The sequence below is a fragment of the Strongyloides ratti genome, assembly GCF_001040885.1.
Source record: "Strongyloides ratti genome assembly S_ratti_ED321, chromosome : 1".
Classification (NCBI taxonomy): Eukaryota; Metazoa; Nematoda; class Chromadorea; order Rhabditida; family Strongyloididae; genus Strongyloides; species Strongyloides ratti.
In genome coordinates, this window is record NC_037307.1 from 10,913,912 (window position 1) to 10,930,147 (window position 16,236).

The following is a 16,236-nucleotide window of genomic DNA, read 5'->3' on the forward strand; positions in this document are numbered from 1 at the left end:
AATTTGAAGTATTATTATAATATCAATGATTCTTGAAATTAAAAATTATGTTGATCTGAGTAAATTACAATTATATTCCACTTTTTAATAATTAAAAAAAATGGTTTCCAAAATTATTATATTATATTAATTTTCAAATTATCTAATTCAAAATACAAAGTTGAGTGAAAAAGTTAGCATCATATCTGTTTATGGAAAAAAAATCTAAAATCATATCAGAAAACAAAACATCTGCTTATTACTTTTATGATAAGATAATTTTTTACTATCAGGTTTTATAATAATTTTATATAAGATAAGATATTTTACTACAGTGTTTGTTACTTAAGTTATCACTAATATTTTTGGTATAACTTTTTTAATAATTTTAATCTAGTATAAAAAAATTATTGTACAGTAGATTTTGTCATAATTTAAAATACTCTGTTAATTAAATTTTTTTACAAATTGTTAAATGAGTGATAATAAAATTTTGTCTTTATTTTCTAATCCATCTGATGTTAAAAATATTTCTATTCAAAATGTTGATATAACATTTTTGTGTATAGTAAAGATTTTACGCAATAATTGTAGTGAATTTAATAATATTATTAATGATGGTGGAAAAATTTTTGATGTAAGTTCAAATTTATAATAAATTTAATCAAGTATTTTTTTTAAAAGTTTAATGTTAAACAAATTGGAGAAGGTAAAGGATTTATATCATATGTCTATAGAGTAATATTAAATTTTACAAATAATCAAAGTTTTTCATTTATTCTTAAAATACCAACAACAAAAATTCTTAATGAAGGAATTGATATTGAAAATGGGGAAACAGAATTTATTACTAGACAAGAAGTATCAAATTTTCATAATAATGAATGTTTATTTTATAGAATATTTTTTGATATCCCTAATTTTAAAATACCTAAAGTTTATTTTACTCAAAACTACAGAATTGATTCACAAGATGGTTTGATATTACTAGAAAATTTGTCAAATACTTCTATTCATATAGAATGTTATAGAACATTAAACATTTATCAAGTTAAAAATATTTTTGAACAAATTTTGATCCTCCAATCAACTTCATTATTATTAAAAGATAAGGAATGGTTAAATAAACTTAGTAGATCTATTAATGATAATGATTTCCCATTTTTTTCACAATTTGCCTTAGAACATTGGTATGAGTTTACAAAATTACTTCCGAACTCTTTTTATAAACATCTAGAAAATGATTTGAAAAGCCTTATATTGCATTGGAAGGATGCAATTATTTTAAATTGCCATAATTTTAAAGAAAACCAATCTAATCCAGTTGTTTTAGCACATGGTGATATCTGGAATAATAATATTCTTTTTTCATTAGATGAAGATGGAAATCCATCCAATAAAATAGAGGCATTAATTGATTGGCAATGTTTACATATAAATTCAACTGGACATGATTTGTCTAAAACTCTTATATATTGTACTGATCCTTATATTAGAAAAGAGGCTGAAGAATTTTTATTGAAAAAGTTCTATTATAAATTAAAGGATTCTACTTTAAAAAATGGTGCTCCTTTTACAATGACATTTAATTCATTTATGGAAAATTACAAAATTTCTTTTATTGAAAATGCTTTGATGTTCTTGATGAACATTGGATTTAGCTTGAAAGGTTGCGATATGCCGAAAGAACTAGGTGATCCAGTATGGGATTCTAGAAAGTTTAATATTGGTATTAGAATTGTAAAAAATATTTCAGATGCTATATCGTATACAAAAGAATTTAAACCAGAATGGTTTAATTAATGATAAGAAATTTATTTGTTTATAATTAAATATAAAAATAATATTATTTTTTCTATATTAGAAGTACGATTATATATTTTCTTATCAAAAATCAGTTATACATAACATGGAACTAAAACTTTTTTATATAAAAATGTAAACTTTACATTTATGACATATAATAGATAATTTAATTTTTTTTTTCATATTTTATCAAAATTTTTTTTATCTTTATTTTGAAATTCATCCTAAAATTACATCAAACAAATCATTTTGTAGCACATGCTAATATTCCATTTTTTGTTACAATATTTATGTGAAAATATAATTGTCTAAAAAAAATCATTGCTTTCTTTGTTATCAAAACATTTTTTTGTTTTAAAAAATTTTATTAAAAAGTAAAAAATCGAAAAAATTTTCTTAACTGGTTTCTCGTCTATATATAATATTAATAAATATGTGTGATATATAGGATGTTTATATAAATAATAATGTTATCTTATATTACACCACTTTTCTAAAAGTTTATTTGTTCTTATAGACGGTTGTTCATTTTCTTTTGACACATTATTGTCAACCATTTTTCTTGGCTTCTTGAAAGTTTTAGGTAAATCTTCACCAGGGTGATTCATTCCCCAATATGTAAAAAATTTAAATTCTAAAGCTTGTACACGATTATTGTAATTCTCAACTTTCATTTGATATTGCCTTTTATTTTTTGGATTAATACCCTCTAATTGTAGTAAAGACCATTCCTCAAAAAAAAAACATTATAAAAAGAAAAATTTAACAAAAACTTACACTATTAAGTTTGTCAGCTTCAAGACTCAAAGTTACGATATCATTTTTATTTTTATTTTTATTGAAACTTCTTAATGAATAGATACCAGCAACAGAATTAGCCTCTTTGAGAGGTTTTAATGTTCTTATAATTGTTTCATTTTGTCTAGCTTGTAGACTACAGTTCTTATAATTTACATATTTATAGTTATCCTGAAGATTTTGATAGTTTTTCCTTAATATATCAACAAGTCCAGTTACTTCTTTTAAAACATCAGAATCATTATTTTTCTTATGACTTTTATCAAGAGGAGACTGACTATCATTAAATTGTGTAAGATGTGCAGGTTTCTCTACTGATATCATTTCAAGTTGTTTATTTAATTCATCAATCTCAGATAACAATGTTTCTTGTTCTTCTCTACATTTTTTAATTTTTTCTTCACATTCTTTCTTTATAAGTTCAACTCTCTTATCAGATCCCTTACCCCCTTCAATATTCTTTATATGTGTTTCAAGTTTTAATTCTAAATTTCTTATACAATCTTTTTTCTCTTTTAATGCATAACTTAATTCACGTATTTGTTCATCTTTTGATGTAACTTGCCAACGTAATGATTCTAATTCTTGAGAATCATTCTTCCTTGCAATACCACGTTCATATAAAGCAGAATATGGTTTTTTTCCAACTTTTGTTGTAACCAAACTATCTTCTTCCATAATTTTAGAAACTTTATCTAAACCACTAACAATATTATCAGCAAAACTTTGTATATGTTCCAATGCTTTATCACTTGGTATAGAACCAGCAATCTTTTCAACAGAATTATGAATACATTCTCCTAATTGACCTATACGAAGACCATCACATTCATTAAATGAATTCATCATTGATGTTGCTGCTTTGCATGTAAAAACAAATACTTTGGCAATTTTTTCTAATGAAGTTATTATTGTGTATATAAAATCCATAAATTCACTATTAACTTGTATATCCTTATCTTTTGGAATACTATTTTGTGTTCTGATTAAAAGTTTTTCACCCTCTGTTATAGTTTCCATAATTTTATTAAAAGAGCGTATGATATCATTTTCCCTAGAATAATTATCTTCTAAATAATAAAGTATGCGTTGTCCATTGATATTTACCCATTCAAATCCTCTAGTAAGTTGAGTACATATATTAATTAACATCTCTTTATTATCATAACTTTCCATACTCATATTAACTTCAAAAGAGTAACTGAAATGATGAACAATTTGGTACAATGGTTCAATACTTGAATTTTCATCAAGTCTATCTTGTTTCAATAGCTCAAAATAACTATCAAGAACTTTTTCATGATGTGCAAATTCTGATTGAAGATGGCAAATTGAAGCAAGTTTCCCAACAGAACAACTTTGTAAAGTTCCTTCGAATTTCTTTGCTATTACTTTTAAATTTGAAAGTATATAAGAAATATTAGCTACATATCCCCATTGTTCACCACGATGGCTTCTTGTAACATGTTCTCTCCTCATACCACCAGGTACAAGAGGATATTTTTTAGATAATAAATTGCCTAAAGCTATAGATTTGGCTGCTACACGTGGTAAAGAAATACTTAATAAAAGTGCATCATTATCACCACCTGGCTTTGAGAAATTATCAGGAAGGAAAAATTTGAGTAATTTTGCAGCCATTTGTGCATACTCACAATTGATACGATATAATTCCAAATCTACCAACTCAGCAAAAACTTTATTTGAACTATAAACAGGAACATCGGCATTTGCTTCTTTTTCTTGTAACTTTTCTCTCTCTATCAATAATTCATCTTCTTTGTTTTGAATTTCAATATTCAAATCCGTAATTCTATTCCTAAATTGTTGTATAGTTAGTTCAAATTTGTCAATTTCTTCCTCTCTAATACGTAGAGTTTTTCTTAACATATTTACTGAACCAATTTCCTCATCAAGTTGCCTTTTATTCCTTGCCTCATCTTCTTTAGCACAAGCAAGTAATTGTTCATTAATATCATTTAACTCTTCTAATTCAATAATTTTTTCGTTTAAATCACCCAATTTATCCTCCAATTCTAAATTTTTTTCTGTTAAACTATCAATAACTTTCTCAGCTCCAGCAGCAGCATCAATCTGCTCAGAATAATCAGATAACATATTTTTTAATTCAGCAATTTCAGCTTCTTGATTATTGGTTAATTCTTCATAATCCTCTATTTCTTGTTTTAATCTCTCAATTACTTTCATATTTTCTGATTCAACAATTTTACCTTGAGCTATGTGATCACGAAGTTTATTTACAGCATCTGATAAACTTTCATTTTGTCTTTGTAATGCAGCATACTGTAAACTATTTCCACCAGATGATATATCAGCTCTCTCCATTTCAGATTTTAAAAGAGACAGTTCCTTCTCTTTTTCAGCAAACTGTATTTTATATGATTCTAATTCTGCTTTAACAATTTCACATTCTTCTTCAGCTATTTCTTTGTCAATAGAGAGCTCTTCTATTTGACCTTTTAATTCAATAATATCGGGAATTTCTGTTTCTTCAATTTTTTTTAAAGATTCCTCTAGTCTATGCTTATATTCTTCAAGTTCTCGTTTAAGGCGTGAATTTTGTTCAAGTATTTGTTTTTTATTTTCTTCAAATTTTTGAACAGTTACCTTTAGTCTTTCAAATTCATGAATTTTTGGTCGAAACTCACGAATCTTGATTTTTAAAACTTCTACTTGTTCCTCCAAATCAACATTTTTTGATCTCAAATATTCTAACTCTTTTCCCTCATCTAAATCTGGAGGTGGAACATATTTTATTGGTGATATTTCTACAGGTTTCTCCAATTCATCAATCATATCAGAATCTTTTACTTCCTCAACAATACTATCCTTTATTTCTGGAATGCTTTCTTCTTTTACCATTTCAAAAGATTCATTTGACTGACCACTACTATGTAAAGAATCATTATTTGATGTTATTGATGTTGTCGTTGTACCAGAGTTAGGTGGTTTAGAATTTGACCTAGGGCTTTTGATTCCAGAAGACGACTTCCTTGTTGATGGTATGTTTGTATTAGATAAATTATTAACAGTCTTTGAAGGACTCATACTTCTAGGAGTTGGTATAGGTGAATTTTTTACAGAAACTTTAGTACTTGGTGCTTTACTTTGTCTTGCAGAAGAAGCAATTGATGCTCTGGTAGATGATCTTCTTTCACCTTCTCTTCTAACTTGACTTGGTTTCATAAATATTCCATACTTGTCCGGACAGGAAAAATATTTCACTCCATCAATAGTTCCATTATTCTTTCCATTATCTTTATCAAGAATTATTCCTACCCATATCCCTGGAGCAAAATTTGTTTCACCATAAAATCCTATTTTTCCTTTACCTTTATCTATAATGATGGATATATATTTTTATCACATCATTCTATAATATTACATACCTGTTTCAACTTTTTCTCCTACTTTGAATGTACTCATTTTTAATGGTAGCTATATACAATAACTAGAAAATTTTAATTATAAAGTTTTCTACTGAAATTAAGAGGAATTTAGTGACATCACAGATATTTATCTACGAAAGACGTTACTCAAAATGTTTACGAAATATTCGTTATAAGAATTTTAAGTACATAAACATTATTTACAGTGTTGCTAGAATAGAATTAATTAAATATACAAATTTTTTTTATAGTGTTAACAACTTATTACAATAAACAAAGTTGTTTAAGAAAATTAATAAATTATGATAACTATTTCTTTTGTCAATATAAATTCTTCTTTACTTATTGTCAAAACATGGTTCTTGAAATTGTTGATTTTGTATAGAAAAAAGATTTGTATTTAATAAAAACATTACGTAAGAAGTATTTTAAAAAAAATTTTTTTTAGTAAATTACTGTTTTTCTTTAAATTATATATTCTTGAAAATTTCTTTTTACACAAAAAAGATTATATTGGCTTTTAAAAAACTCATGGTATTTTAATTAAGAAGAAAATACACTTAGAAAAACTTATTGAAGACTTATTAAAAAAGTAGAAAGTAATATATATGGAAGTTTATATACAAAAATTCAAAAAAAAATATAAATTTTTTTGATTAATAACTTCTTTTTTACATCAAATAATTTTTTATAAAGTTTTATTATTTAATTTAAAATATTTTATATTTGTTAATTAACCAAATGTAATTTCAAGGATCAATAAATATTATCTAGTTTATATTTTAAGAACGAAGATTTAATTTTGACGTTATTTATTTCATTCAAAAGAAAATCAAAATCTCCATAATTTATTTTTTTATTATCATTTTTAACAAATAATAATTTAAAAGTTTTGACTAATTTTAAATAAAAAAAAGACAGAAAACTGATAATGCTCTTGAATTTTTCTTATATATATATATATACTACAAAATTTTTCAAAAACAAAAAATTATAGTGTTTAAAGAAGTTTTAAATTATTTTACATTTTTACTTAACATTCATTTATCACATATAACTACAAAATTAAATTTTATAAAAAAAGTTACTTAAAAAATTTTTTAATTTTCTTTTCATACAATTCTTGATTTTATACATTTTTGGATAATCAACAGTCTAAGAATACTAGATAAAAAATACTCTTACTTCAAAAATATTTCATTTGAATATGGCTGCCGTAAGTTTTCGTTGTTGGATACTTTAAAGAGGCGCGATTTGTTATTTTTGTGTTTAGATGTGTATACATACTATGTCCTGAATACGTTGCTTCAAATAGTAATTTATAAAATATTTTGTTTTTAGTACACTTTTGTTACAATTTTCTAACTACATTTGTAGAAATTTTTTTTTTACAAATTGAATTTGAACTTTTGGTTAATTTTGTTTTCGACAATTTTTTATTAAATTATAAATGCATTAATTTTTTATGTTGTGATTGTCTTTATGCCCTACAATAACAGCAATTTTTTTCGAAGATTTATTGGAAAGAAGTTTATTTTAAAAAAATTACAGTAAAGCTAAATTGCTTATTTTTATTTGGATTCCATTTTTCACTAAACTTCTTATTACAAAAAATTTAAAAAACAAGGTAAGTTAATTTATTGTTATCTTTTAACGTTATATTACATTTAATATATCATAACAAATTAAGTAGTGTCTTAACCATGATTTTTTTCTAGACTGTTGATAAACGTTTTTAAAAGTTATATAATAATTAAATATAACATATAGACTTAATTTATAATTTTTTTTGTCTAATTTATTTTATATGGCTTTACAACCATACTATGGAAGAAAATTATTTTTAACAAGATGGATTATAAAATTTATTCCTTCTGATGAGGATCCTCTTGATTTTAATGTTAAATTAGCTGGTTTAATGACACCAACTCCTGTGGGAACAATTGAAGATACATTTGAATATCCAAGAAGGTATCTATTTTAAAAAAAAAGTATATAATAATTTGCATTTTTTTAGACGAAAAAGAAAATATTATACATTTACCCCGTATACAACAGATTTTTTAGAAACTGTTCATGGTGCTAAGTTATTAGAATTTGAAAACAAAGAAACCATTGTTTTAGTTGATGGAATGTCATATGAAGAGGGTTTAAAAGTTGGATACCCTGTTAGTTTTATAGATTACTTTAGATTTGGTTTTCCACCAACGTGGGAATTTATAATTTCAAAATTTTATTTATCAAGACAAAGATGTATAGCAAATTCTGAAATGCCACGAGCTATAAAAGGTATTCTTAAAAGTAATTCAACGATGTCAAATGAATCAAAGGGTAAGAAAAGAAGCAAAAATAAAGATGTAAATAATGATTGTTCTGTTTTGAGAGAACAAAACAAAGAAAATGATAAGAATAGTTATTTTTCAAATTCAAAAGATACTTCTTCTAATGATACAAAAAGCGTATCTCAAATGGAATCTCCACAAAAACATTCAGAAACGTTTAGTATGTCTCTTCGTTCTAGAAGTAGGAAAAATCAATTTCAAGGAAATTCTAAGAAAATGGATGAATGCCAACAAAATACTAAAGTAAATAATCGATCTCGTGGGAAATCTTTAGAAAAATTAACTAAGAAAGACAAAATCTCTGTGCCGTCAAGGAGAAATGAAACTCAACAGCAAAAAGGACGCTCTCAGTCACTTAAGATTCCTGAGAATGCAGGATATTCTCCAAACTTTAGTGGTAAAAAACATCTTGTTCAAGAGAAACATCTGCAATTAAAAAAAGTCTTTCAACAGAAAGAAACACTTTTACTTTCAGATAATAAAAAAATTGAACAACCACTAAAAAGTTGTTTAAAAAAAAATTCTTCATCAATAGCTCAAAAGAAAGATACTACAAGTACAAAACCATCACTTTATACTCAACAGCAACATACATTTTTCAAAAATAAATTGTTGAAGGAAAAAATGTTTCCAATTAATAAACAATCTGTTACCTCAAAACGCCTTTCTGAATACCATGAAGATTCTCCAAAAACAAAAAACCCTCGCCAAGCTTCATTAAATGAATATAATTTTTCTTTTTTGCCAAGGAGAAATGTTGAACCAAAATCAAGTGAGGCGTATTTAAACATAGTTTTAAAAAAAAATATTCGACTGTTGTAAAATTGACCCCAAAATTTCATGAAAAAAGTTTTTGTCTATAAAAATTTCCTTCTAAAATAAAACTTTTTTCAAAAAATTTGTTAGTTATTGTTTTTATCCCCCAAATCTTTTGAACAGTCAAAGGGAATTGATAGTAAAATATTTTTTTTCTAAATTGTTGTAATTCATAAAATGAAAATCTTATTTCTATGCCAAATCACCATGTTTTGACAATAAGTAAAGAAGAATTTTTATTAACAAAAGAAATAGTTATTATGATTTAAAATTTATAAATTTTTTAAATTAATATTTCCTAAATCTTTTATAGTTTTAATTGTTTTTAAAATGTTTAAAATAAATAAATTCTTTGTTAATTTTAAGTTTTTTAATTTTATAATAAAGGTTATACTCTGATTTTTTCTGTTTGAATTTACATATTTAAATATAAATATATTTGTGACAAATGATAATAAAAACAATTATTGTTATTTTTTTATTTATTTCTTAAATATTTTTAACCAAATTATATAATATAGGATTAATTAGCGAAAGTTTCTTTTACAAAAAAAAATAGGCAGATTTTTTACATATAAAAAAGTAAATTAATAGATTATAAAAATTTAAATATTTCATATGTAAGATAGATGAATTAAAAACAATACTATAGAGACTACAAATTTAGAAATCACTTTGTTTGCAGATACTAAAAACTGTTAAAAACTATTCGTAAAAAAAGCTGCATATTAGATTTTTAATTTTAATGAAAATAATTATTTGAAAGATAATTGATAATATAAAAAATTAATAACTTTTTTAAACTCAGCAACATTGATATTTTATTTTAAAATTGATGCTTTAATACAAATTGCTTTCAAAAAGATTTATGAAAAATAATAATTTTATAGTTTCTAAATTTAAAGACTAATAAGATAATTTACATATTAAAAATAGTTTATAACATTTTAAATTAATTATTATACTTTATTCTTTAAATTTGTTGTAAAAATTACATTATTTATACTATAGTTAATTAATATTTTTAAGTTTAAGTGTTAATTAATGGTTTTTAAAATGAAATAATTCTATGTTTGATGGAAAATTAATGTATCTATAACAACAATAAAACTTAAGAGTTTATAATATAGCTTTATCGGCATATTGTATAAGCTAAAAGCTAATTATATTACAATTTGTTATATTTTTAATTACAAAAATTAGCTAGTTTTTTTTTAATTTGATTAAACATACAATCTTATTGCATCAAAACATTTTGATTTACGAAAATAAATTTATTTAAATAAAATGAATTTTTTAAATAAATAACTATTTTCTAAAATATAATTATTTAATTAATTTCCTAAATTAACTAGTATATTTTTTATTGATAAAAGAAATAATAATTATGGGTAGTTTATTTGTAAAACCACCTACATCTATTTTTACAATGTTTATATGTAACGAACAGCATCCTCAAAATACTGTTCTTAATTGTTCTGAATTAATAAGTATTTTATATGATCAGTTATCAGATCCTGTTGACAAACTTAACTTCAAATTAACATGTAGAACTTTTTATAATATAACTAGAAATAAAATTTCAAATTCTCAAGATTCAGTATGTAATAAAGACTCATATGATGAGTATGGTTTTACTACACAAGGTTCATACTATAGTCTTAGAAATAATGTTCTATGTATTCAACTTCATTTTGGAAATTTTTTCCTTCAACCAGATTTTGATTTATTGGCTCACAAAATTAAAAACAATATTAATAAAGTTACCAAATTAAAGATACAATTTGGTTGGTTTAATTGTATAGAAGCATTGGAAAGATTAGATATTTTTCAAAAAATTAAAATTTTTGAATTTACAAGATTTCCACTACAACCAATACATATGCTTACTTTTAAATATTTAAAATCAATGAAACCACATACAGTAATTCTGGATTGTTCTTTATATGATTTTTATGATAATGAAAATAAAATTAATGAAAAATGGTTTTTTCCAAAAAGTATGAAAAATTTATCCTTTAAGTGTTCTGGAAAATATTGGGCTAATTTATTATTGGAAGGATTAATTTATTTTAATCCTAATGATCTTGATATATTAGAACTTACATTTAATAATTGCCATGATATATATTCAAAAAATGCAAATAAATTAAATATAATATCTGAGTACTTCAAAAAAGTAAATATTATATATAATGGAGTTTATATCATTGATAGATTTTATAAACTTGTTGAATCTTTTACTAATAATTATAATTCATCAAAATTCAATATATGTATTCAAGTTGAAATTTATGATGATTTTTGGGATGTTGCTTCATCAAATGTATGTAAAAAAATAGAATTATTATGGATATTTTATTTTACCGAACCAAATAGAAAATTTGATAACAATGCTGATATAATATGTGAAAATTTATCTAAAATGTCTAATTTAAAAACTTTAGTAATTGATTTTAAGATGTTTAAAAGTGGAAGAAGTTTTAAAAGAATGATTAATTGTTTAAATAAAGATTTAAAAAATATTCAAATAACTGGATGCCAAAAGTTTCAATTAATTCACTTAGAATATATGGCAAAGAAATTTAAAAATATTGAAATTTTATCATTACATGAAGTATTGTCAAATGATTTAACAATAATAGAAATATTTAGATTGTTTCCTTCTCTTAAAATTTTGGAAGTATTCTTTTCAAAGTCTTTTAAATCTTCTGGTATCATGGATTTTTTTAAAGGTGAACCAGTAGAAAATGAATCTTATAAATTTAAATGGCCAAAAACTAAATTTTTAAATATTTTTACATACTACCCAGAAGAATATGAATTTAATGAATTAAAATTAATTGAAAAACAAATTCCAAGAAAAAGTGGACAGTTAATAATAAGTAAAGATAAGTATAACGCAAATCAACTTGGTGAAAAAGATCTTCTTAGAATTACCTTACAAACCCATTCTGAATGTTGTAATTATTTAAATGTATTTATGAACAAATTCTTTTTTGATAATGTTCCGGTTTCTTTTTATAAAAATATCGTTGTAGAACCAAATAATTTTACATTAAGATATGAAGTAGAGAATCTTAATTTAATTGATTTGTTTAATACAATTTAAACATAATAATATTTAATGGGTTTTTTTTTAATTTTTATTCAAAATAAAATTTCAAATATTTATATAAACTTTTTTTTTGTTCAACTTTCTATTTAACAAATAATTCATTTTTCTTTTATCATTTTCAAAAGAAGAATTGATAAAGTTTGTGTAAATACAACATACTCCCAAACATCAAAATAAGTTACTCCTAATGTTAACAAAAAAAAGTATGGTATAACAGCAATCCAAGGATTACTAGATATAAGTATTTTATTATTTTTTAATTTATATATTACTAAAAATGTTAAAATTACACTTATTTCATATAATCTTAATCCACTAAACTCTAAGCTAGTACGAGGTAATTCATAAAAAGTAAAATATATAGGTAGATGCAAAATGATAGATGTTATAAATAATAACAAACTTGGTGATATTAAGAAAGATATAACTGAAAATAGTAAAAATGCTGGTTGATATACCAATGATGAAAAACTTAATATTGATAATAATTTTGTAGAAATAATGTTTTTATAAATCCACTTATATCCCCTAATACTAATTCTTCTAATATTTAATATTTTACCTATCAATGTTAATATTAACAAAAATAATTCAATAAAATACATTATTATAAAAGCTAAAAATACCATTATAAATGTTGTAATAAATGATCCGCTAAAAATAAATAAATTAAAATATTTAATAAATAAAACTTACGTGATATATAAAATAACAAAATTAAAAATTAAAAACTTCCCTAAATCATTTGATTTAAAAGAAAATAAAAATGCAATAAATGATAAAATATATGGAACATTTGTTATGTTTAATTTTATCACTCTAATAACTGTTAATCCAATTTCAATATTCATATTTATTTCAATAAAATTATTATCATTAGAAATTCCTGGTTGTGACATTATAAATAATTTTCCATCTTCGTTATCTGTCTCATCAAAATAATTGAATAATAACATACCATTTTGTGAAATTGCTGCATTTAAATTAGATTTAAAATATAGTTTAGGTAATGGATTTTTATTTTTTGTTACTGTTATCCTGTAAACAATATTTGGAGAAATAAATGGAATTACAAAAATTTTTATATTTTTCTTTTCTAAAAATTTTATTGTTGTTATTGAAAGTGAACTTCTAAGAATAGTAATTTCATTTTTAGATACAATATCAAAATGAGCATCTTTATCAATATAATATTGTGATTGATTTCGAATATATTCTAATGAATATGTGTATTTCATATTTTTATCATAAAAAAAATCTTTCTTTGGTGTCAATTGTGTAGTATATTGTGTTTCATATAATGGAGCTATATTCTTATTTGTCTTTCTTATTACATACAAAAATAACTGTTCTGACTTATTATTTATATCAATTTGTATTAAATTATTACTAATTGATTTTTTTTCAATAATGGGATAAATAAAAGATGTTGAATTAAATATTTTATCAAGTATTTTATCAATATTATTTCTTGAAAATTTATTATTTTTGTCTTCAGCATACTCAAATAATAATCTTGATATTGATCTATAAATATTTATATAAAAGATTAAGAAAAAAAACAATACCTTTGTAATTGATTACACCAAACTAAACAATTATGATCACTCATTGTCCATACTCTATCTATTATTTGTGTTGAGTATGAGTAACCACCTTCGTTACCTGTAAATGATTCTTCTGCATTTTCATCCATCAAACCACCATGAATAGATATTATTGGAATTTCAACCATTGTATGCATCTCTCTCCATAAATCTATAAAATCTCCAGTAATTTTAAATTGATGTTCTTTAAAAGCAGTTCCTAATGTTATAATAAAAGCTGTATTTTCTCTTAACCATTGAGATTGTGATAAAGCTATTTTTATTGCTATACCACTTATAGAATGTCCAATTATAACAAATTTATGTTTTCTATTTTCATATAATTTATCAACGTATTTTAAACTTTTGATAAGATATAAAGCATGTTTTTTTAAAGTTTTTACATCAAAAGTACTTGGTTCTTCATTAAGATGAGCAGAAAAAACATTAAAATGAAATGGTACTTTATTCATTTCAGTTTTATTTTGAAGTATTGAACCTATACTACGTACCATATCTGCTGGAGCACGATTTCCTGGAACATATACTATTGGTATTCCATCATATTCTTTTGTATTTTTAATTTTTCTAATATATTCACCTTCACCATAAATAAACATTCGATAATTTGATTCATAATCATTATGTACAGGCTAAAATAAATTTAAAAAAATGTTATAAATTTTTAATAACAAACCAGAAGTATTGGCATTCTATGCATAACTGTCATATCACATGAATGTTTAAAATAATTTTTACAATTTTTAATATCAAAAACAATCCATATTCCAACAACAAAGTATAAGATCCTTAGAAAATCTTTTACACCAATAGTAGTTAGCATTTTTAACGAATGTTGATTCAAAAGTAAATAATTTACACATATTTAACTATATACTTATACGTGGCTAGCTCCAATTTTTATAGCTCGAATGTAAATCACCATATTAATATCAAATACTTTATTTTGATAAGAATTAATAAATTTTCTATTTATGACTAACGACGACTATATGTCAATAAATAAATTTAACATTAAATGTTTGAGTGAATTTTTTTAAAATCATTTTATGACTATAACTATTTAGTAATTTTTAATATTTATTTTGTAAGAAAAACTTTTTTAACTGATATATTATTATTTCATTCTTTAAAGATATTGTTTTTCTGATCAACTAAAATTAAATCAAAAAAAAATGCATTGTTATTACGTAAAAAGTAAAACTAACGCCTTATACTGTTTAATTTTTCTTATATTTTAAAATTTAAAAGTATTACAACTATTAATTTTTTAAAATTAAGATAATTTTTATGTTGCCTTAAAAAGTTGCCAATAAGCAAGAACATTTTTTTTGAAAATAGAGATAAGAGTATAGTCATTTTGTAGCTCTTAGAAAAAGATGAATTTTGAATATAATCAAGGATATATAGAAATTAAAGCTTCGGGAGTTGTGAGCTACCAAAGTTAGAAGCAAAAGTGTGGAATATTTTTTGAAAAAAATCGCTTTTCATGAAGAAAACAAGATTTAAAAAATTAATTTAATAATTATAGATCAATTTTTTGCAAGAAATTCATTAAATCTAGTTTCATCATCATAGGACATCTCAAACTTGAGATATGATGATAAATGTAGCTTGAGAAAAGCTTTCAAGAACGTACTCATAACTAACGTTACAATGCTCGTATAAGTGTGAAATTTGTTGCGCTGGACTTTTTTTAACTTTTTAGATGTAGTCCACGTTGAAAAGTTTTCTTGATTTTCAATATTTTCCAAGATATAGTACTTGGCATTTTTTCGCGCTTAATCTTTTGTCATCATTTTTTATATCTCAAAAATGGCTGGTGATATAAAAAAATTTTGAAGGTAGACCCTACATGAAAACTAATATGAAAACGATTTCAGAAAACCGCTTGTTTCTAGCTCCATTTTGAAAGAAGTTACAACCAAAGGCGGAAATTTTTTCTAAATAATCATTGTTCATGACTTTTCAGTATCCTGGTTAAAAATTGTCATATGAAGATAAGCTTAGTGGCAAACGATTTCTCTTAAAAAGTTATTTTAAAATGAATAATTTCTATAAAAATAACTTCCATATTTCCTGATTTTCAAAAATTGTTCAAGAAGCTCCAGCTTGACTTGTCATCAGAACTTAAAAAAACAACTTTTTTTAGAATTTTGGCATAATATTATATTCATTCGATAGCCCTTGAGAAGAGATGAATTTTGAATATAATCAAGGATATGTAAAAATTAAAACTTCAGAAGTTATGAGCCTTCAAAGTTGGAGGCGAAAGTGGGGAATATTTTTTGCAAAAAATCGCCTTTCATGATCCAGTTGAGCATTTTTAAATTAAAAGATATATTCTAGATCAGATTTTT

General features: G+C 23.3%; 5 protein-coding genes across 5 annotated transcripts; 3 read left to right on the forward strand and 2 right to left on the reverse strand.

The window, feature by feature from the left end:
* Positions 1-454: 454 nt before the first annotated feature.
* SRAE_1000334400 (Protein kinase-like domain and Uncharacterised oxidoreductase Dhs-27 family and CHK kinase-like domain-containing protein) lies at positions 455-1,782 on the forward strand (the record flags this gene model as incomplete). The annotated part of the gene is made up of 2 exons (XM_024650523.1): positions 455-616; positions 664-1,782. 2 exons carry the CDS (start codon positions 455-457, stop codon positions 1,780-1,782), a joined length of 1,281 nt encoding a protein of 426 aa, XP_024504292.1.
* A 473-nt stretch (positions 1,783-2,255) lies between these two features.
* On the reverse strand, positions 2,256-6,030 carry SRAE_1000334500 (Restin homolog; the record flags this gene model as incomplete). The annotated part of the gene is made up of 3 exons (XM_024650524.1): positions 2,256-2,516; positions 2,563-5,942; positions 5,994-6,030. 3 exons carry the CDS (start codon positions 6,028-6,030, stop codon positions 2,256-2,258), a joined length of 3,678 nt encoding a protein of 1,225 aa, XP_024504293.1.
* Positions 6,031-7,800: 1,770 nt separating this feature from the next.
* Positions 7,801-9,157, forward strand: SRAE_1000334600 (SANT associated domain-containing protein; the record flags this gene model as incomplete). The annotated part of the gene is made up of 2 exons (XM_024650525.1): positions 7,801-7,964; positions 8,011-9,157. The coding sequence occupies 2 exons, from the start codon at positions 7,801-7,803 to the stop codon at positions 9,155-9,157; spliced, it is 1,311 nt and encodes a 436-aa protein (XP_024504294.1).
* A 1,381-nt stretch (positions 9,158-10,538) lies between these two features.
* Positions 10,539-12,263, forward strand: SRAE_1000334700 (Hypothetical protein; the record flags this gene model as incomplete). The annotated part of the gene is made up of 1 exon (XM_024650526.1): positions 10,539-12,263. One exon carries the CDS (start codon positions 10,539-10,541, stop codon positions 12,261-12,263), a length of 1,725 nt encoding a protein of 574 aa, XP_024504295.1.
* A 104-nt stretch (positions 12,264-12,367) lies between these two features.
* SRAE_1000334800 (GPI inositol-deacylase) lies at positions 12,368-14,699 on the reverse strand (the record flags this gene model as incomplete). The annotated part of the gene is made up of 4 exons (XM_024650527.1): positions 12,368-12,923; positions 12,966-13,796; positions 13,838-14,508; positions 14,553-14,699. 4 exons carry the CDS (start codon positions 14,697-14,699, stop codon positions 12,368-12,370), a joined length of 2,205 nt encoding a protein of 734 aa, XP_024504296.1.
* Positions 14,700-16,236: the final 1,537 nt, after the last annotated feature.